Consider the following 21,483-nt stretch of genomic DNA (forward strand, 5'->3'; position numbering starts at 1 on the left):
AATCGATTCCTCTCGCAAAATTACGTCAGAATAGTGCACTAAAAAATTTATTTCAGCACTTTTCAGAATCGCGAAAATTTTTGCCAAAAATACAAAGGGGTTAGCCTTACTTATTTTTGGGCCGAAAAATTTTTGGTCTCAGATTTGATTTGCATGACCTTCTCTTGACTAATTAGACTCTCAGGAACTCAGAAAACGCAGCAAAAAGAGCGTGGGATTAACGGGAGAGAAATGACGACGAAATGATCACCAGCTGAAAAATGTGAAAAACTCAGGTTCTGGTTTTCTGCCTGTAACTTTTGATCCGTTGCTCGCAGCGTGTTGAGACTGCGTCCAATCGATTTTTCTCGCAAAATTACGTCAGAATAGTGCACCAAAGAATTTATTCCAGCACTTTTCATAATCGCGAAAATTTTTGCCAAAAATACAAAGGGGTTAGCCTTACTTATTTTTGGGCCGAAAAATTTTTGGTCTTAGATTCGATTTGCATGACCTTCTCTTGACTAATTAGACTCTCAGGAACTCAGAAAACGCAGCAAAAAGAGCGTGGGATTAACGGGAGAGAAATGACGACGAAATGATCACCAGCTGAAAAATGTGAAAAACTCAGGTTCTGGTTTTCTGCCTGTAACTTTTGATCCGTTGCTCGCAGCGTGTTGAGACTGCGTCCAATCGATTTCTCTCGCAAAATTACGTCAGAATAGTGCACCAAAGAATTTATTTCAGCACTTTTCAGAATCGCGAAAATTTTCGCCAAAAATACAAAGGGGTTAGCCTTGCTTATTTTTGGGCCGAAAAATTTTTGGTCTCAGATTTGATTTGCATGACCTTCTCTTGACTAATTAGACTCTCAGGAATTTAGAAAACATAGCAAAAAGAGCGTGGGATTAACGGGAGAGGAATGACGACGAAATGATCACCAGCTGAAAAATGTGAAAAACTCAGGTTCTGGTTTTCTGCCTGTAACTTTTGATCCGTTGCTCGCAGCGTGTTGAGACTGCGTCCAATCGATTTTTCTCGCAAAATTACGTCAGAATAGTGCACCAAAGAATTTATTCCAGCACTTTTCAAAATCGCGAAAATTTTTGCCAAAAATACAAAGGGGTTAGCCTTACTTATTTTTGGGCCGAAAAATTTTTGGTCTTAGATTCGATTTGCATGACCTTCTCTGGACTAATTAGACTCTCAGGAACTCAGAAAACGCAGCAAAAAGAGCGTGGGATTAACGGGAGAGAAATGACGACGAAATGATCACCAGCTGAAAAATGTGAAAAACTCAGGTTCTGGTTTTCTGCCTGTAACTTTTGATCCGTTGCTCGCAGCGTGTTAAGACTGCGTCCAATCGATTCCTCTCGCAAAATTACGTCAGAATAGTGCACTAAAAAATTTATTTCAGCACTTTTCAGAATCGCGAAAATTTTTGCCAAAAATACAAAGGGGTTAGCCTTACTTATTTTTGGGCCGAAAAATTTTTGGTCTCAGATTTGATTTGCATGACCTTCTCTTGACTAATTAGACTCTCAGGAACTCAGAAAACGCAGCAAAAAGAGCGTGGGATTAACGGGAGAGAAATGACGACGAAATGATCACCAGCTGAAAAATGTGAAAAACTCATGTTCTGGTTTTCTGCCTGTAACTTTTGATCCGTTGCTCGCAGCGTGTTGAGACTGCGTCCAATCGATTTCTCTCGCAAAATTACGTCAGAATAGTGCACCAAAGAATTTATTTCAGCACTTTTCAGAATCGCGAAAATTTTCGCCAAAAATACAAAGGGGTTAGCCTTACTTATTTTTGAGCCGAAAAATTTTTGGTCTTCGATTCGTTTTGCATGACCTTCTCTTGACTAATTAGACTCTCAGGAACTCAGAAAACGCAGCAAAAAGAGCGTGGGATTAACGGGAGAGAAATGACGACGAAATGATCACCAGCTGAAAAATGTGAAAAACTCAGGTTCTGGTTTTCTGCCTGTAACTTTTGATCCGTTGCTCGCAGCGTGTTGAGACTGCATCCAATCGATTTCTCTCGCAAAATTACGTCAGAATAGTGCACCAAAGAATTTATTCCAGCACTTTTCAAAATCGCGAAAATTTTTACCAAAAATACAAAGGAGTTAGCCTTACTTATTTTTGGGCCGAAAAATTTTAGGTCTCAAATTCGATTTGCATGACCTTCTCTTGACTAATTAGACTCTCAGGAACTCAGAAAACGCAGCAAAAAGAGCGTGGGATTAACGGGAGAGAAATGACGACGAAATGATCACCAGCTGTAAAATGTGAAAAACTCAGGTTCTGGTTTTCTGCCTGTAACTTTTGATCCGTTGCTCGCAGCGTGTTGAGACTGCGTCCAATCGATTTTTCTCGCAAAATTACGTCAGAATAGTGCACCAAAGAATTTATTCCAGCACTTTTCAAAATCGCGAAAATTTTTGCCAAAAATACAAAGGGGTTAGCCTTACTTATTTTTGGGCCGAAAAATTTTTGGTCTTAGATTCGATTTGCATGACCTTCTCTGGACTAATTAGACTCTCAGGAACTCAGAAAACGCAGCAAAAAGAGCGTGGGATTAACGGGAGAGAAATGACGACGAAATGATCACCAGCTGAAAAATGTGAAAAACTCAGGTTCTGGTTTTCTGCCTGTAACTTTTGATCCGTTGCTCGCAGCGTGTTGAGACTGCGTCCAATCGATTTCTCTCGCAAAATTACGTCAGAATAGTGCACCAAAGAATTTATTTCAGCACTTTTCAGAATCGCGAAAATTTTCGCCAAAAATACAAAGGGGTTAGCCTTACTTATTTTTGGGCCGAAAAATTTTTGGTCTTAGATTCGATTTGCATGACCTTCTCTTGACTAATTAGACTCTCAGGAACTCAGAAAACGCAGCAAAAAGAGCGTGGGATTAACGGGAGAGAAATGACGACGAAATGATCACCAGCTGAAAAATGTGAAAAACTCAGGTTCTGGTTTTCTGCCTGTAACTTTTGATCCGTTGCTTGCAGCGTATTGAGACTGCGTCCAATCGATTTCTCTCGCAAAATTACGTCAGAATAGTGCACCAAAGAATTTATTCCAGCACTTTTCAAAATCGCGAAAATTTTTACCAAAAATACAAAGGGGTTAGCCTTACTTATTTTTGGGCCGAAAAATTTTAGGTCTCAAATTCGATTTGCATGACCTTCTCTTGACTAATTAGACTCTCAGGAACTCAGAAAACGCAGCAAAAAGAGCGTGGGATTAACGGGAGAGAAATGACGACGAAATGATCACCAGCTGAAAAATGTGAAAAACTCAGGTTCTGGTTTTCTGCCTGTAACTTTTGATCCGTTGCTCGCAGCGTGTTGAGACTGCATCCAATCGATTTCTCTCGCAAAATTACGTCAGAATAGTGCACCAAAGAATTTATTCCAGCACTTTTCAAAATCGCGAAAATTTTTACCAAAAATACAAAGGAGTTAGCCTTACTTATTTTTGGGCCGAAAAATTTTAGGTCTCAAATTCGATTTGCATGACCTTCTCTTGACTAATTAGACTCTCAGGAATTTAGAAAACGCAGCAAAAAGAGCGTGGGATTAACGGGAGAGAAATGACGACGAAATGATCACCAGCTGAAAAACGTGAAAAACGCAGGTTCTGGTTTTCTACCTGTAACTTCTGATCCGTTGCTCGCAGCGTATTGGGACTGCGCCCAATCGATTCCTCCCGCGAAATTACGTCGATATAGTGCACCAAAGAATTTATTCCAGGACTTTTCAAAATCGCGCAATTTTTCGCTAAAAATACAAATGGGTTAGCTTTACTTTCTACTTTTTTTTTGGAGCCTATAATCTTTGGACTCAGTTGACTTCTAGGTCCAATTCTTGACCAACCGAACCCCCCTTCGTCTTCTTCCTGATGGATATCACCAAATGAGGAATGTGCCAAAGTACTCTTTGCTTATGTTATTTATTTTTGATCTTCTTTTTGTTTACATTGATTCACATCTATATTCATTAATTTAGTTCTTGAACGTTCTCTATACCTCAAATCACTGAGTAGGTATTAATCAAATCTGGACTATAGGTGACTTCCATTCACACCGAAAATATCAAAAATTAAAGTCAAATCACTCGATCATACTTATGTGTATTTGGTACGGTTTTGTGTGATTCTCACGACTGTTAACATTAGTTGTTGATGATTTCACTACATCAGAAATTCTTCATTCAGAAGGACAAAGATCAGCCATTTATGTAGACACCACGCAGTATTTTAAACTAGGAAACGAAACTAGGAAATGTCAACAAGCCGATATAAACTATCACATAGATCGAATTAATGCGTATTATCAATTAATGTGGAGGTTTTGATTTATCAAGAATCGCAATCCGTCGATAAGCCTGGAATGTTCACGATACAGTGTATAAAAACAGTTAGTTTGCGAACAGTGCGAACTTTCACCTTACCGGCAAATGATGTTACATTTTGACAATTGTCGGTACTACAGCTATTTCTCTTATCTATTGCGGTCACACGAATTATTATACAGATGTCTTTTTTATCGGCGCAGGAAGCAACACACAATTTACGCGTGGCATAACGAATTTTGTGCCGTCCTTTTTACAGCAATTGACAGCTGTGTTTGACACATTGACACAGGCAGTCAGCGTGTCGCTTACTCAAAATATTGTCTGAAACGATAAACAGTGATGCTAAAATTTGCAATGAACGGAGAAAACAGAAATCGTCGATCTCGACACATTTATAAGAAATTACTGAAACCATTAACCTGCACGTTCTATTGAGTAGCGTCAGGTTACGTTTATGAATAAAAATTGGTCATTGAGATTACGCATAAATAAATATGGACATACTCCACGAGCAGCTTGGCATACCAAAAAAATACATTCGCCTTTTAAACGGGCGAATTTCAATTACGGTTCACCGAAGTTGGTTAGCTAATTTACTCAGTGTTGGGTCAGTCACTTTTATCACTCATGATCAGCTGTCTGCAGACGTAATTGCAGCACAACCTTCATTTGATGAATTGGGATCTAACTGGCTCCGAATCTACGCTCAGGCAAAAGACAATATTCACTTTTATAATTTACCAGTTCACTTCCGAGATTCATACTTTTGAAATTCTTGTCATGCGCTATGTATCGTTCAAGCTCTTGTAGTTTAGTATTTTATGTGAATTACAAAACGACTTGTAACTCATATGCGATGAATCACAGAATAACAATTACATTCATAAAATAAGAATGCAGCTATTATCTGAAGACTTAATCATCCTTAATTTTATATCCTATAGGTATATCAAAAACAACACAGAAATGCAATTCCCTTACCAAGAGCGAGAAACCTGGGGCATGGAAAGACAGAATCAGAATTAACATTTCCACAGCTATTGCATTATGTTATGGAAACTAATCACCACAATTTATGGAAAGAAGCTTATAAAAAATACTACAGTATGTCGAGCCATCCAATGGGCACAATTACTTATACATTTTTAATATTAGATCAAGTACATTTATTTGAAAATATCATTATTCTACAAATTAGGAATAATAGTTTTGAAATAATCTCAGAAAAGCTATTGAAGTTCCATAACTTTCTGGACCAAGTCTAAGATAAACAGATTTCTGATTTCATTGAATGATGAATCATGGGCAGGTAGATGGAATCCAGCCGAGCAAAGAGAACAGTCGAATATAACGGCAAGCAGCAACGATGTGGCTGTAATGAAAGATATTATTACTCGCATGTATGGCTGTCCGATGGTACAGCTGCAGGATGGCAATGTAGTAACTGTAACCCCAGGATCCACACGAGAGCTGCACTGTAATTTATTACCAGCGTTACTCACCATTGAAACAGAATCTTGTTTCATCACAATTCATGAACAAACTGCCAAATATTCCCTCCAAGAGTAAGCTATGCTATTTGTAACACAATGAAATCTTAGCAGTAAAATAAGCAGCGTGATGTAAACAATTCTAATTTTTATTTTTTTTTATTTTAATTGTTCTTTATTTATGTGCTTTTAATCATCAATTTCAGTTCTGTGACGTACAGTCCAGCAGCCTTATCTTCGAGCCATAGTAAACCTTTGTTCCTCATTTATCAGCTACTCCGTCTATTAAGAGATATGCATGATAGAGGATTAGTTCTTGGAGAAATAACTCTCGGGGATATATTACTCACTGATACTTTCACTATTCAGGTAACTTGGTGTAGTTTGGTTTATTTTTTAAATAAATCTGTATACAGCTTAATCTCAAGCTGAAGAGTAAATCACTTCATAAAATTGTATGCACTCAATTTTCAATTTAGACACATATGGACAATATATCGTTGATATGGATACATATTATTTATTTGAAACCGATAAACATCGAAATATACTAATAATATTTTTAATTTAACCTAGGTCTTACCAAAAATAACTGACAATATACACTTGAAACCACAACACGAGTGTGGAAGTTCAGCTAGTATTCACGGTCACAGAAAATTAAAGTGTCACGAGTACAACAAGGATATCAGCTTGAATTACGAGTATAGTAAAAACTCTGGTAGCCCTTTGTTTGGAATTAACGAAAACATTGATAAACTCTGTGAAATGTGGATTCAGGGGCAAATAAGTAATTTCGATTATTTGACTGCACTGAATAACGTAGCTGGCAGAAGATACGGGGATCCATCCTGCCATCATGTTATGCCTTGGGTGACAGATTTCACATCACGTTGCGGAGGAAATTGGAGAGACCTTACAAAATCGAAATTTCGACTCAATAAAGGCGACCGGCAATTGGATCTTACGTTTGACTCCCATGTAACTGAGGTTCGTTGAAGCTATGAATAAATCATGCATCAATTCTGCTCGTTATTGTCTAGAACCCCGTATTCGTAAAGAATAAATCATAATTTAGAATCAAGCCAGTTTCAATTTTTCCAAACTTTCCAGCCAAATAGTATTTGCATTGTCTATAACGTGCATAATATTTTTTTTTGGAACTGAATAAGATGTACGCAGCTTTGTATTTGATCGGTTCTTGATTTTGTATATTACTTCGTATTAAAAAGTGTGATTTTTGTCTACAAACATCTTCAATTTCGCTCTGATTAATAACTTATAACACTCCAAAGTAATTGAGTAATTTGCAATTTGGAAGCTACGCTCATTCTTTCAAAATGATATATCCTTTACAAATATTTTTTTTTAATGCAGGTTGGTCATCATGTTTCGGATGTCCTTTCAGAAATCACTTACTACGTGTACCTTTCTCGTCGCTATGCTCGTTCTGTGCTATGCAAGCATGTGAGACCGCAGTGGGTTCCATGGGAGTATCCCGCGTCTATTCAAAGGCTGCATCATTGGAGTCCTGATGAATGTATTCCACAATTCTTCACCGATCCAAACGTCTTTAAGGTGATGAAATAATTGATGATATAATTCATGTTCTTATGACTTGTCAAACTCTTTTTTCCTCTTTCTTTCTAGTCCATTCATGAAGACCTACAAGATCTGGAAATTCCAGCATGGGCAACGTCTCCCGAAGATTTTATAGAAAAGCATCGCGAGGCTTTGGAAAGTATATACGTTTCTGAAAGACTACATCACTGGATCGATCTCACTTTTGGTTACAAGTAAATTTACGAAACGTATTTACTAATTAACATCGTAACATTACTATCAATCTATGTTTCCCTTAAAACTGAATATATAGTGATATTCACATGCGTTCGGTATAATTTACATTCCTCTTCTCAACAGATTATCAGGCTCAGCAGCAGTGAAATCAAAAAATGTGTGCTTGCAGTTAGTCGATAATCACAAAGGGTTAACAAATTCTGGGATAGTGCAGGTGTTTACATTGCCACATCCGCAAAAGCTAGTGCCTTCACCTTACTGGAGTAAAAGTCCACCTCGTTTACAGAAACCAAACTTGAGGGAGAGAATAAGTATGTAAGATGAAAAAAAAAACTTATTTACCTCACGTATATTCGTGGAGTTATGACAGCTTATTTATCCCATAGAAAGTGATCGTTCTGGTGAAAGAATCAGTGAAGATGAAGGTCACAGTTCAGGCTTTGAAGAAGACGAATCTGCGGCCAATTCTAATCCTTCAAGGTCATCGCCACTAGCTTTGAGTCGTTTACTCAGTCGATCTCGGAGCTCCTTACTCGCTCCTGACGATATTCCAAAAACTGATAAATCGTCAATGCAAATTATTCTTCCCAAAGACTACAACCCAGTGGCGGCACTTGTGCAGGTTGAAACTACATATGCTTTTCTAAACAAAGCGACTCACCAGACTTATAAGTCAAATCCAATAGCCCATGACAGCTTGACTAACTACAAGCAAATTGTAGCCTCTAGTAGAATCAAGGAACAGCAAATACTTGGGTGTTTGATAGCCGAAATATTCCTTTCTGCAAGATTGAGAGCGTCAACGAAAGCTGCTTACATGACATTTAATGAGAGATTCAGTGCCTGTGTCAATTTGTTAAAGGCATCACCGGATGCCCTACCAAGATGTGTGAGAAGCGCAGTAGCCTTGCTGCTTCAGGCTGACGTGATACCAAAGAGCTACAATTTCGAAAGTGTGGATAATAATGACCCTGCTTCAAGTTCGAACAATGTACAGTTTCGTTATCTGACAGTAACTAACGTTGGTCTACCTCCGCCCTCTGCCCATCAATTGCTGCAGTCGATTTTGTCTGGAAGCTTGTTTCCCTTTCCTAAATACTTCAAACGTTTGTTCGGGGTGGTCGAAATGCTGCAAGAATACAATAGCCTTGTTCAAAGTTTGAATCTAGTTACACATAGGGCTCAGGAAAGTGAATTAATGTCTGTTACACAAACTCAATACCTCTGCAAGATCAGCGAGTGTAAAGTCAAAACTGCAGCAAGAGACCTTGAACGACTTCTCCCTGAAATGGGTGATACTTCAGAAGCTTATCTCGAATTAATAGTACCCCATATTCGTCAAATAATGGAGGAACCTTACTGTGCTGTTTTAGCTGCTTGGTACTTATTTGATCCTATTGCCAAGTAAGTCTTCGTTAAATTTTACTCAGTTCTGACCTCTTGAAACCTGTTGATTTCGTTTTATGAACGAGCTCTGATATCTGCATTTGAGAAGAGTTTCCGATAAGGCATCTGAAATCTATAATAAAAATTGTTTATTGTTTATTTACAGAGTTATAGGACCAAAACATTCCGCAATGGCTCTACTGGAACCAATTGTAAAGTTGTATGAAAATGGTTCCATAATGGATAGTGAATCTGAAATAGACGTTTTGTCTTCCATGTCACCTGCAAAGCACAGGACAGTGAGACTTTACCACCGTAGTTTTCTTTTAAAGCTTATGGTTAGACTTGGACTGCGCAAATTTTTAGACAACTTTATTACACCGTTAGTAGAGGCGGTTGGCGGCTACAGAGACAATTTACAAAACCCCTCTAACGTGAATTACTGTAGGAATGGAAACCTCAAGTACGTACAATCATTTTCACATTTCATAAACTGTAATCATGTCATCAATCAAAGTTTCAATACTCATATAGTTTAAAAAATTTTTGATCAAGGACATGTGATCTTGGCGGTAGCTGTAGCGATGCCGAAGCAATGCTATCACCCTTAGACGAGGATTCTTCTGGTGATTCTGATCGAAACGGTTCTACTTCTTTACGCCAATCAGCCAGCGATTCCAAAGTATTACTTTCAACTGATAACGAAATAGAAGACGTTTTCGTTCTCGAAACAGAGGAAAATTCTCCACCTTCCAATCCTAGTGTACCTTACAACATAGATGTTCATTTGGAGCTGAACTTGAGTTTGAACGATCTCTCTGATGAAGCAAATAAAACCTCACCACCAAGCAGTATGAAATCGCCGACTATTCCGATACCAAAAAGAGTCGAAGGTGGTAAACTAGTCACTGGTTTCAACAGCATCGGTTGTCACGTTGGTAGTAAAACATCCAGTGAAGACATACCGTTCAGCAATTCATACGTCGGGAATGTCACCACTGGAAGTAACAAAGCTACGGACAGTACAAGCACAACAAATGTTGAAACTTTGAAGGAAGTTACTTTGCATTGTGAAAATGATGATCATCCTGAAAACCTTGACGTCAATGATGAAACAGTTTGCATGGATCTACCGCTACAGAAGTTAGTTCCTATAGATTGCAAAGTGTCTGAAATGAGCGCAGAGTCTGTCATTTGGTTGTCTCATCGTCTAGGACCAGTTCTGACTGCTCGTTATCTGTCACGGAATCTTCTCAGGATGTTAACGCTCTGCTACGCTGGAACAGAAAACTTGACCCCTATATCCAAGAATGAGACAGCAAGACCGGATGACCAGAGTAAATGGCCAAACACAATGCTTGTCGGAGATCGAAATGCATCCAAAGTTTTAGAATGCCTCACTGCTATCGCAGGCTTGTATGGTGAGCAAATAATTTTACTGCAATACTTGGGTCACATGGTGGAATTACTGGCTCTGTGTAAACGGAAGCTGACCCCAAATCTGGAGGGTGGTTTAGTTTCTTGCCTGGCACTCTTGACACACATCATAGGATTCCTCAGTGATTCTGCGCTCATGGATGCCCTTCACGAAACTATATTAAGATCAGTTCTGCATCCGGCTGTGAGGATACTTTCGACAACCCGTTATACCTTTCCAAATGGTGTAGTGGCACGCAGCGCATTGGCTGACAAATATATTGCAGTGACATTCTGCTTGAGCCAAAGACTAGGATCGGAGATGAGTAAAACGCAGATAGCAGTTTCTATTCAGCGTTTTTTTCTAGCTTTTGACAAAGCGCATGGTCAAATTAGTAAAAACGTGTACGTTGGAGATATAGAGCGAAAAATCGTCAATTCTGCGAAGAAGATCAATCCTAACAAAAAAAATTCTACAACCAACAGTCTAGCTGCATCTTGCAATGAGAGCAGCTACTTCGAAGTGTTATCAGATGGTTCCACTCAGGAATGGGCTGTCAGAGAATTGTCTCCATGTATGCAACAAGTCCAGAACAGCACAAGCGACGAAATCGCCGAATCTTTCTCACCCCCTGTGATCGAAGATAATTGTTTGACGGATTCCAAACGAAACAAAGCACTCGATGAACTCAGAGCAGTCTTCACTATGGAGTTAGCACACAAATCGTATGTAACATTTTATCGTTACATCGGGGATGATGCTATGGAGCAAATTCTGAAAAATCATCAACTAATCAGAGATCTTTGTTACGAATATGAACAAGAAACTCGACCTTCTTGTTCTAACGTTGATTTTGTACCTGTAGATTTCGACTCTGATACAAGGGATGCAGAGAGTTTTGGAAAAATATCTGTTGTTGGAAATCGCATTGAAGTTCAAAGAAAGAGTCCATCCCCGCAAACACAGTCTTCAAGTGATAACGGGTTATCAGTAAGCAGAGAGATGATGTCTACCAGTCGGCACCTTAGAGGAAATTGGTTGGCATATTGGGAGCATGAAATCGGCAGACCCGATAAAGATACTAGATTTAACATTAAGCAAATAAAACTTCAAACATTCGTCGGTCACACTAGTAGCGTCAGATGTCTTCATGTCCTTGACAATGAGAATAGCTTTATGAGCGGAGGGCGAGACAAAAGTGTGAAACTTTGGAGCCTGAGAAGTCAGGGAGATGGTAGTGCGGTATCACAATGTCAATACACTTACACAGGACACAAAAAGTCAATACTTGCCTTAACGTTTCTGGAATCTCTGAGGTATGCGGTCACTTGCGATGGGTCCATTCACTGCTGGGATCCGTTCATGGGTTCACTGTTAGGATCTCCGGAATGCGTCCGTCCTGCACCTGTAAATACTCTGGCAGCTTGTCCTATTCCGTCTACAATGCTGCTTGCTGCTACTACAGATATGACATTAAGAGTTATTGACTGCAGAACATTTCAGTATGTTAATGAAATGAAGGTGAGCAACTAAAAGACGCATGACGTATTTAGTAATAGATGTTGTAACGCAAATACAGATGCCTCTAATAAAAGTATTCCGATAATGTTTAATTAAATACAAACTGTGGAAGGAATTTCTGTATTATTTCCTTTAAGAACAAATTATGTACTATCAAGTCCCTTGATTGCTGCAGGTTAGAAGAATTGTAACACTACAGAATAATCTCAATTGTTCCGAGGTCTTTACCTTCAGAATATCTATTTCAGATGACTTTTAATAGGTAGCTACTTCTTTAATTTCAGGTCTCTATGAATCCAACTGGTTTAATACGATGTATAGCGGTAGCTCCTAGTGGGCATTGGATTGCCATGGGTCAGGCATCTGGATTTCTTGCAATTTTAGACATTCGTACTGGACTAATTATAGCATCATGGAAAGGTCACGAATGTGAAGTATGTATTTCTCTCTACCTTACTGTTACTTTATGCTATCATGTAGTTATTTTAACGACTAATCACCTTGTGAACATGAATGTAGCAATACGTGATCAAATTTTAACTACTTATTCCAGGTGTTGCAGTTGGAAGCATTAAACGACACAACTATCATTAGCTCTTCCTTAGACCAGTCTATCGCAGTATGGAGTGCAGTTGACGGAAAATTGAAATTTCATTTGAAGTAAGTACCCAGTATTACAGAATCAACATCTGACTCAGAACCATCTCAATTTGTATTTTGATTGACGTTCCAGAGGGACAACAGAACCGGTACACTGTTTGTCCATCTACGATCAAGAGTTGATATCAGCCACAACTGCAAATCGCATCGGAGTTCACACCTCTGTAGAGGCAACAGCTTCATTTTCTTCGACTAAATTACGATCAGATACGTTTAAAGGTGATCTTACAGCCATGTCTGTACTTCCTCTGAATAGACTTCTTCTGCTAGGTGCTGACAACGGTGGAATTTCCCTACTATGTTAAAATAGGATAGTAACAATTAGATAAATCTACTATTATCCATCGGCATTCATCAGTATTGTCATTCGTTACTACGAAGTTTTCATACTATCCAATATTCATGTGGTAATTGGCAAATAAAAAAGAAGTACGGACTTATTTACACATTTTCTTTGTATGTTCACGCTATTACTCTCAGTATTTTAACATTTATAGTTCCATACACACAACGATTTGTGATGAATAACTTTTCACGGAAACTTGAATGCGTGTATCAGGTAAATTTAATGTGGAAAATTGTAACATGCAAATTATTAGTCAGGTGTTAATTTTTATTCATCTTCGTCAACATTCACATCAGGAGAATCAGTCTCTTCCATTTCTAGGATCCTCTGTTTCCGTTGACTCTGTTTGGAGAGCGGCATGATCACTCTTCCGGATGACGGTGGTGGTTTTGGCGGCCTCATTAATTTTTTTGAATATTGCAACATATCCCTGTCCATTGCTGGTCCACTAATACGATTAGAATAACGTGGTTTTTCTATTTCTTCATCTTCATCTTCGCAGCAATAGTCGCGATCTATAATTTGCGATTGGGTACAGTTCTTCGAACATTTAGAACAAGCAAATAGACGTTCGATTTTTTTATAGACTACATCTAGGATCCAGTTGAAGGCTGACCTGATCTTACAGCTTCTATGTAATCCAAATACTCGGGATCAAAGCTTGACATTCTGTTGACATCTAGAAAATACGATTTAGATGTTGGATAGGATGTTGGTAAACTTATATGTAATAACATTTAGAAACAATCGAATCCATGATACGCAATTATCTGAAATATCATGCAACGAATAGCGCTTAATAAATACCTTTTGAACATAGAGACTCATTTCTGCTTCTGTAAATGAGAAATTCTTAATACTAATCGTCAAATTTTTACGAAAAGTCTTATTAATATTTCGTGGTATATAATTCGAAATAAAATATCTGCGTGGCAGATGAATTAATCATCATTATTCCAGGAATCTTTATAATTACGGTTCAGTTTCATCAACTATTTCTTTCCACCGGTACGTCTTTTCGTGTATTTCGGGACGGCGATTTGACGCTTCTCGAGATTTGGCGTATCTTCGTCTCACAACTGCGATTGACGGTTCAATGTCCTCTGTTCGAAAATATTAGCAAGTCAGAATACGGTCAGAAAGTTCTGTACTCAGTTCTCCAAATTCTTCTCAAATTCTCTACTGAGCTAATACCATCATTAAAATTCACTTGCCATTAATGTGGCTCAACCCCGTCTGCTGTTCCCTGTCCAACAGACGAAATATGCAATAATAAAGAGGTATCATAACTGCTTCTTCAATGGCAATTTATATTCTGTATTTACCAACTATCGTGACTGTAGGATCTGTTGTTAGGGTAACAAGATGAGGATCGACCCGGAGGTGATGAGGATCTCTGCGAATGATGTAATTTGGAGGAATGCATTCGCTCTGCAGCTATCGGGAATTTTATTAGTACACCAATTCGAGTCTTTAAAAAATATCTTTAATCGGAAAATTTCATATTTTAAATGCTGAAAGATTCAAAAATGCATCTTGTACATAGACAACTAGTATATTTATCAGGATAAAACCTGTCTACACACAGGGGGATTCATTCTATCGTAACTTAGAATTTTCCTTACCTCGAGGCATCAGTTCTTCAGGGTGTAGTTCCTCGTTTATCGGTGGCTCTTCATCAAAATCTGGACTTCCCCCTATTTATAAATGAACTATCAAGATTATACAAATCTGAGATAAACAAAATGTACAGCGGAGTGGCATTATAATCTCGCTGTTGGGATTGTGACACGACCGGAATAGCAATTCATACTCCTTGCCATTGCGAAGCTAGTGCAGCCCCTAGTAGTAGTTATATGGGAGAGTAGAGAGAGAGAAAGAAACATTTCTAAACGGATGGTTTGAAAATCACGAGACGGGGGCATTTGGCCCCTCTTAACCAAGGATACCCTTTAAATATAGTTTCTTGCGTAACTCGTTTCATTCATGGCCGACAAAGGTATAGTCAATATATTAGAAAACACAAATTTGAACCAACCGTTCATCGTCGTGTTTGAAGAAAATGACCTCATCCGTGCTCTCGAATCACTGTTGAGGTAAAAAAAAATTATAGAAGCTATGATTGGCGGTCACTAAACAATATTGCTGGTTCAAAAATTTTACTTACGACCCTGTGAAGGACATTTCTGTAGGATCAGAGAAAGTAACGTGTTCCATGTCCTCAAGCCATTTGAAATTGCCAGATTTTTCTGGATCCAAGTATCTGCTTGTCGTTGTGATATTTTGTATCGATGTATCAACGTCCAACGTACCATCGGTGTCATCGTTGATGGACCCTTAAAAAAAATCTGACACATTCATGCATGACTATCAGCATTTGCATCATTCCTGAATCGCCCGAATATTTAATTTTACACAAGTAGGCAATTAGAAGCTGGTACTCATATCACTAACTACGGAATTAAAAATAGGCGGATTCTTGTCTATTACAAAAAAAATTTACCATAACGAGTGGTATGATCGTTTCGTTGCTGTCGTGGAAATTGCGCTGCATAATATTGACGAGAGTTAATGTCTGAAAATAAAATACATTTTACCACATAAGTCAAGGTTTGTTTGTCAAGCCTACAGTGTCGACTACGGTTAGTAGTCTGTCTTACCATTGATCCTACTATTGCTTGATGTGCGGGATCTGGATCTCCGATTTTGAGAATTGCAACAACTTCCGCTGTCACCTGAAATAGCACGAAATGAGGAAACTGACGTTTGCGGTACTATGTTTTTGTTTGTACATCAATTTAAATACACTCACGGACATTGTTAATGTTTATAGAAAAATCTTACTTACTACCTCCTCGTAGGGACACGCTTGACCTTTCTTCACAAGGATAAAAATCCTGTTCGCTTAGACACATGTCGACACAGTGTGTGTCTATGACTGGTTCCCTTTTTGGACAACAGGTGTACGGTGAACCTTCACAGGAAATAGAAGTAAGGAAAATTTAAAGAAATTTGGGAATCAAATATTAGAAGTACTATTTGCCAGCGACATGATGTCATTGATGTACCTGGAGGTGGCATTGCTTCCCCTGGATCGAGTCTGAAAATTTACAAATCGAAAGATTATTGTCAGTAATTTGAATGCGAAATAAATCTGTCATAAAATTCATCCTACCAGACCAGTAGATAGATGAACTATTCATACATTTGCGTTAGTTTTTCACCGTGAAAATAAAACCAGTCTTGAGCATTTGAAACTTTTTCTATGAACGTAAGGGTATATTATAGACGTACTTACGCACAAGGAGGAAGGTCCATCATCCGTTCAACACGCCGTCTAGTTTCCGAGATAGCGCATGGTCCGTGATTTTCGGCTTTCTTGAAAGTCTTGTCACTTATCCCATGTAGCAACGCATCTGCCTGAGACACGTCAAGATCGGTTGGCAGGTGAGCTGAAAATCAGAGTCCATGTGTGTACAGCGTCTTAGGATATTCTCACTTTATCATACGAAATACTCTGGGTTTATGAACTTTTCAGCTTTCGAAGAAACTCTTTTCAAATGTTTATAAATTGGAAATACTAACGAGACTCGTCAATCAGTCTTTCAAAGTAGCGACTTCTGCCCCATGTTGGTCGGGACTCGAAACCCGCGATCTCCTTCCGATATGACCTAGAATATTTGATGGAAAATAAAAATTCCAACTCATATCACGTCGTTACAGCCTACCGAAACATAAAGAAATAGTATGCAATAGTTCGTAGATAGAAGGCAGCCTGTACATCATGGACTTTGAATACTGAACTCCATTGCAATTTTCGTGTTTAAAAGACTAACAACTAGTTAATGGAAGTTGAAAAAGTAATTTAAACGAAACTTTTCATCATTTTACGTTCAATAAACTATTAATTTGCTTATAGTTGTGTGATATGTGAAACATTAGACTAATGATTCCCTGATCTAAAGACGTGTTTATACTTCTAAAATAACAATTGAATGCATTTCTATACATACGGCGGTCTAGATTAAACGAACAGAGGACTGCACCCTATTTCAAAAGCAAACGTTACTAGAGAATCTTGTAAACTGTATCGAACATTTACTTACTGGTATGGGATTGGCGGGAATGGTACAAACTTAGGTGTTGGCCTTGAAATCCTCTCGCAGTCATTCGGTTGTTTTTTCTTATTTCCAGAACCAGCTTCCGCATTTTTAGGATCGACAAGTTCTTGGGAATTTTTATCAGCAGATTCCGGTAGCTGCTGCTGGGACGCCGGTTGTTGGGATGATGATAACGACGAAGAAGCCGGTTTGTCAGGCTTATTCTTTGAATGATAAGCCTCCTCGGCAAGTTTGCACGTGTCTTTAAAACAATCAGCGAAATGCTTGGGCTTCAGTTTCGCCTTCTTCGCCGAATTCGTACTGGCGTGTGACCACTTGGGCAGTGGCTCGATTGAAATAGCGTAGTAGCCGTGAAGCCCGAAATTTGGAATTTCTTGAACAGCCACAAACTGACAAAGATCACCTCCGACGGATGTGAATACCGGAGGATAAGCCAGCGCCGCTATTTTTCTCGGCTTGACTAAAGACAGCATTTCCGTAGCCTGACGAAGTTGGCAATAAAATGTATATACTGATTTCAACTCGAAGCATTTTTCCTTTTTTCATTTCGCATTTTTTTAATGGATATTCCTAATTTTTAAATAACGAAAACTAAGAGCTAAATGGACTCAGCGAAGTATCTCGATATTCCTCACAAATTATCGCATTTAACTACAATTGACCTGGGGACCTTGTAATTTGGAGGAAAAGCCTGCAGCGGTCCATCGGGTGGAGCTTTTTCAAATATTCCAGCGAGTTTGTTGCGCTGCATGACGAAGAGAAGAAGCTTAAGGTACTCGGTCCGCATGTTGGCTTCTGGTCCGTCAGATTCCATGTCGCGAAGTTTTTTCACCCATAGCGCGGCGATGCTTCGGTCTAATATCGAACAGAACCAACGCCACTTGCAATTTCAAGTTATCACGCATGGGTATTGCATACACGTATTTTCAAAATATTTTACTTTGTAAAAGTCAGGTGGCAATTGTATTTTACCTTTTGCATCTGGCAGGTTAAGTACCAAAGGTTTGGCGAATTTTAAATAAAAACTAAAGTCGTCCATGTCTCTAATTATTGATGTGCAGTGCAACGGCCATCTGCTACGCTCAATTTAAAAGAGGATACCTCTACACACGATAGTTTACTTTTGAAAAACAGTTCCCATGAAATATTGTATGGTTATAAAGCGCAAAAGTTAATGAAACAGACGGGTGAAAAATTAACAATAGAAAACAGCTTTGATATTCTACCTTGTTCGCTCTCGATCGTGCAGTCAAAAGATTCGTACGCGCATGATATTTAACAGACGTATTTATCATATTTTTATAATTATTTATTCATACCAAGCTATGATACCGGGACGCTTACAATTTGTCATATATGTAGAAATTTTGATTAAAGTGCTTTGTAAACGAGTGCAAGATTACACTAAAGCGGAAGACTCTTCTTTTCTTCTCGGCTCTAATACCGAATTACTACTTGTAAGGTCCATCGATCATTAACGAAAACTATGACGTCCTACGATGAGTCACAATATTAGTTTAAATGTTCTGCCTACCCCTAAAACAAAGCTTCATACCTTTTTTGGACAGGTCCAACGTCGTCTTGACCTTCCTTATAGCTGTAACAGAATTTCAGGTACTTGGGTGTTTTTTCTTTTTTTGTTTTTTGCTTCACGTTTATTATCGATGCAAGCGGATAAGTTAATCCTAATAGATAAGCCATATTTTACCTTTGCGAAATGAAGAGCCACGTTTCGGAGAGGATGTAACTGACTTCAACAGATGCCCTTTCGACAGCTTTTGAAAAGCAAACGTCTCCTCGAGAGCTTCTAAAATGACAGTTGCATCAGAAACGTCCGAGAAGGCATCGTTTGGTTCGTACATATGATAAATGACTTTGCCAAGTTTCACCAAATCCGCAGTATCCTCGTTGCTATCTGATTGTGAGTCTCCACAGCTTGGTCCGCAACAATTACAACAAATATGTGTGAGACTACGCGTGAATTACAGCAAGACCAAGTTTTTGTTTAATTTGTTCAAGAACTCGCGATCCTGCTTCTGAATATTTATTTCGACATTGCTTTTAAATTCTTTCAAAAAATTTACAGCAGAGGTTGAAAAAGTTGGTAAATCAAAAACTTTTCAAGTAAGAACCAGTCGGTTTTTTTTTTAATTTAAGGAGAGCTCAATACCAAAAGAATTGTACACTCTGCAAGAGGATACAATTTCCTTGGCACAGCGAAATAATTTCAAGAAATTCGTTATAGAATTTTATTCGCAGCCAAGCATTTCCTCAAGTTCGCCACTTTCGTATAATCTCTTGACATCATCGCCACCGCCAATAAACACGCCATTGACGAAAACCCTCGGGACAGATGTTCCCCCGGTTATGGTCCCCATGATTTCCTGAATATCTTCACCGTCGGCTCGCTTGTCCAATTCCAAAACGGTATACGGTTGGTCGAGGTCATCAAAAATATTTTTAGCAGTCTCACAGTACGGGCAGTAAGTCTTGGAGAAGATTATCACCTGTGTATTGTAGATCAACTTCTCCACCATCGACCTCAATCCTATGTTGCAAGTGTCAGACAGTTTGCTTTTGGGTTTTTGTGTTGCGTTCAAAACACTTTTTACAGTCATTACTCATTGTCATTCTCGCAACAACTTAATTACTTAAATCACAAAGTTTACCCTGTAAATGGTTTTCATGCATATTACAATAAACGGTAGACTTTTCACTGGAAAAGCCCGCAGCAGAGTGCACTAAATTGAATCAGATTATGGAGTTCTTTTCTGAAGACGTCCGAATCTCTAAATTTCCGTTTCAGTTTATGTTACATGAATTTTGCGACAAAAATATTCACTGCCGTAATGACTATCATCAATCAGTATAAGGTTTTTTGATGTTAGAGTGATAATGAAGATTTTTTAATATACCTCCGTATCGCGATGCTTGGGGGACTTGTCTCGATGGTTGCATTTGCTGCGAATAATAATCAGAGCAATAATTCTGATCGTCTAATGACACACTGATATTTTCTATTTCCTGATCGTCATATCCCGCGAAATCATGAAACTCATCGTCTAATTGTAAGGAACAGTGAAAAGTTTGAAACAGTTCCAAGTGGTTTCGAAGATGTTACCAGAGAAGAACGTCTGCCTTGGTAATATTTATGATGACTTTTTTGGACAAACCATCGCCCCAAAAACTCGACGACTTGGTTCTTTCAAGAGCGGCCTGAATGAACCTCGGGGAATAACTTCCACGAGGATGTTCGTAATCTTCCGTCGATGCCAAATTCCTCATAACTCTTGTATCATATGCTGCAAGTGAACAAAGCATTAGCCTAGGTATTTTGAGTAATCGAAGATTAATTAGAATACCGATATCAACGTAAAGTAGACGTAAAGGAGTGCAGTTCAATTTGGGAGACGAAATTTAACATACCATTCCGATCCAGATAGCAATAATTATCTTTCAATTTCAAGCACGAATGTTGACCAGCAGCGACTGATTTCCCACTGGAATCGGGAATGAAGTATTGTTCGTAATTGCCTTGTCTGGGAAATCAGTTTGATAGTGATCATTTTGCACTAATTAATAAAATGTAATTTTTTATAAAAATGAAACAAAACAGACCCTTCGCAGTGTTGTTCATCGAAGTCATAATTTTCAGATTCAGATTCGTCTAGAGGCGGTGAGAGACAAGATTTATTTCTGTGATCGTGAAAATCATTATAATTCAAAGCAATATATTCGTCATTGTTGTCAAATTCATCCTCTTCGATGTAGTCATCGCAACCTGCATACGAACAGCCGTTATTTCCTGCGTGCATTTTTGGACAAAGAGGATTTAATGGACTTTCAAAAATTCATTTAATATTTTAAAATCATATGACTCTTGACATTGTGAAACACGGGCCACGAGAGCAGCCTCTCAAGTTGTTTCCACGGGAAACAAAGAAACGCGCAAATTCGGTGCAACAACATTTTGCTCGCATTTTCTTTTCTATGACTTCAAGTATAAAATCAAATATGCAATGAATACTACCTTTAGCTTTTAGTTAAAGAATTTATAGTCGAACTCAAAAATTTATTTTTTAAATTTCCAATATGTAATGGAGTCCAGCGTAAAATGAGTCTAAATATTCTGTGATAGATTTATTTCTTGTACGTATCACAGACCGACGTAGTATTATTATCTATATTTACATCAGTCGGAAGAAAAATTATATCACAAGCTAAAAACTTTACTACGAAATTAGCTTAAGCCAAAGCACAATATCGTGCATTAGAATTATGAGATTCACGCATGTATTGACGTAATAATTATTTAGAGTCGGCACAGCTCATTCGCATACATTACTTAACGTGAAAGAAAAACACTTGCATGTCCTTGAACGCTAAGAACGTTGTCAT

The 21,483-nt window shown here is 38.4% G+C and overlaps 4 protein-coding genes and 1 long non-coding RNA gene across 6 annotated transcripts; 1 reads left to right on the top strand and 4 right to left on the bottom strand.

Annotated features, from left to right (window-relative positions):
• Nucleotides 1–4,575: 4,575 nt before the first annotated feature.
• Nucleotides 4,576–13,058, top strand: Wdr81 (WD repeat domain 81). 2 transcript variants are annotated; one of them, XM_046626140.2, is made up of 15 exons: nucleotides 4,576–5,054; nucleotides 5,289–5,448; nucleotides 5,654–5,909; nucleotides 6,041–6,203; nucleotides 6,411–6,824; nucleotides 7,212–7,412; nucleotides 7,485–7,630; nucleotides 7,758–7,945; nucleotides 8,021–9,038; nucleotides 9,187–9,483; nucleotides 9,576–10,841; nucleotides 10,923–11,958; nucleotides 12,243–12,392; nucleotides 12,512–12,618; nucleotides 12,692–13,058. In XM_046626140.2, exons 1-15 carry the CDS (start codon nucleotides 4,839–4,841, stop codon nucleotides 12,921–12,923), a joined length of 5,850 nt encoding a protein of 1,949 aa, XP_046482096.1. In that variant the 5' UTR covers nucleotides 4,576–4,838; the 3' UTR covers nucleotides 12,924–13,058. The 2 variants fall into 2 exon arrangements, with proteins under 2 accessions (XP_046482096.1, XP_046482095.1); XM_046626139.2 differs by having other exon boundaries at nucleotides 9,576–11,958.
• LOC138190982 (uncharacterized) lies at nucleotides 8,530–9,147 on the bottom strand. Its single transcript, XR_011177163.1, has 3 exons — nucleotides 8,995–9,147; nucleotides 8,857–8,917; nucleotides 8,530–8,763 (listed from the first exon to the last, which is right to left on the bottom strand). It is a non-coding gene; the product is annotated as an uncharacterized lncRNA (long non-coding RNA).
• Nucleotides 13,057–19,113, bottom strand: LOC124219037 (uncharacterized). The gene is made up of 18 exons (XM_046626141.2): nucleotides 18,794–19,113; nucleotides 18,641–18,682; nucleotides 17,071–17,940; nucleotides 16,550–16,635; nucleotides 16,263–16,416; nucleotides 16,033–16,064; nucleotides 15,813–15,938; nucleotides 15,625–15,699; nucleotides 15,468–15,539; nucleotides 15,132–15,300; nucleotides 15,003–15,052; nucleotides 14,590–14,661; nucleotides 14,290–14,401; nucleotides 14,179–14,210; nucleotides 13,941–14,067; nucleotides 13,772–13,800; nucleotides 13,581–13,643; nucleotides 13,057–13,479 (listed from the first exon to the last, which is right to left on the bottom strand). Exons 3-18 carry the CDS (start codon nucleotides 17,556–17,558, stop codon nucleotides 13,232–13,234), a joined length of 1,935 nt encoding a protein of 644 aa, XP_046482097.1. The 5' UTR covers nucleotides 17,559–17,940; nucleotides 18,641–18,682; nucleotides 18,794–19,113; the 3' UTR covers nucleotides 13,057–13,231.
• A 221-nt stretch (nucleotides 19,114–19,334) lies between these two features.
• Nucleotides 19,335–19,703, bottom strand: LOC124218548 (uncharacterized). Its single transcript, XM_046625086.1, has one exon. It carries the CDS (start codon nucleotides 19,701–19,703, stop codon nucleotides 19,335–19,337), a length of 369 nt encoding a protein of 122 aa, XP_046481042.1.
• Nucleotides 19,351–20,993, bottom strand: LOC124218790 (uncharacterized). Its single transcript, XM_046625614.2, has 3 exons — nucleotides 20,704–20,993; nucleotides 20,512–20,624; nucleotides 19,351–20,387 (listed from the first exon to the last, which is right to left on the bottom strand). Exons 1-3 carry the CDS (start codon nucleotides 20,898–20,900, stop codon nucleotides 20,203–20,205), a joined length of 495 nt encoding a protein of 164 aa, XP_046481570.1. The 5' UTR covers nucleotides 20,901–20,993; the 3' UTR covers nucleotides 19,351–20,202.
• Between the last annotated feature and the right edge of the window lie 490 nt (nucleotides 20,994–21,483).

The sequence above is a fragment of the Neodiprion pinetum genome, chromosome 5, assembly GCF_021155775.2.
Source record: "Neodiprion pinetum isolate iyNeoPine1 chromosome 5, iyNeoPine1.2, whole genome shotgun sequence".
NCBI lineage: Eukaryota > Metazoa > Arthropoda > Insecta > Hymenoptera > Diprionidae > Neodiprion > Neodiprion pinetum.

What these genes read in the sequence shown, in the direction of transcription:
- Wdr81 (XM_046626139.2), top strand. Translation starts at nt 4,839, where the DNA reads ATGGACATACTCCACGAGCAGCTTGGCATACCAAAAAAATACATTCGC. An exon ending in AGCTTATAAAAAATACTACA is followed by an intron (nt 5,449 to 5,653) that starts GTATGTCGAGCC and finishes AATCATGGGCAG; the next exon opens with GTAGATGGAATCCAGCCGAG. An exon ending in TGTAGGAATGGAAACCTCAA is followed by an intron (nt 9,484 to 9,575) that starts GTACGTACAATC and finishes TTTTTGATCAAG; the next exon opens with GACATGTGATCTTGGCGGTA.
- LOC124219037 (XM_046626141.2), bottom strand. Translation starts at nt 17,558, where the DNA reads ATGCTGTCTTTAGTCAAGCCGAGAAAAATAGCGGCGCTGGCTTATCCT. An exon ending in ATGGACCTTCCTCCTTGTGC is followed by an intron (nt 16,065 to 16,262) that starts GTAAGTACGTCT and finishes GTAAATTTTCAG; the next exon opens with ACTCGATCCAGGGGAAGCAA. An exon ending in TGAGTCTCTATGTTCAAAAG is followed by an intron (nt 13,644 to 13,771) that starts GTATTTATTAAG and finishes CGTATTTTCTAG; the next exon opens with ATGTCAACAGAATGTCAAGC.
- LOC124218548 (XM_046625086.1), bottom strand. Translation starts at nt 19,703, where the DNA reads ATGACTGTAAAAAGTGTTTTGAACGCAACACAAAAACCCAAAAGCAAA.
- LOC124218790 (XM_046625614.2), bottom strand. Translation starts at nt 20,900, where the DNA reads ATGCACGCAGGAAATAACGGCTGTTCGTATGCAGGTTGCGATGACTAC. An exon ending in GATGAACAACACTGCGAAGG is followed by an intron (nt 20,625 to 20,703) that starts GTCTGTTTTGTT and finishes CTGATTTCCCAG; the next exon opens with ACAAGGCAATTACGAACAAT. An exon ending in TTGCTATCTGGATCGGAATG is followed by an intron (nt 20,388 to 20,511) that starts GTATGTTAAATT and finishes GTTCACTTGCAG; the next exon opens with CATATGATACAAGAGTTATG.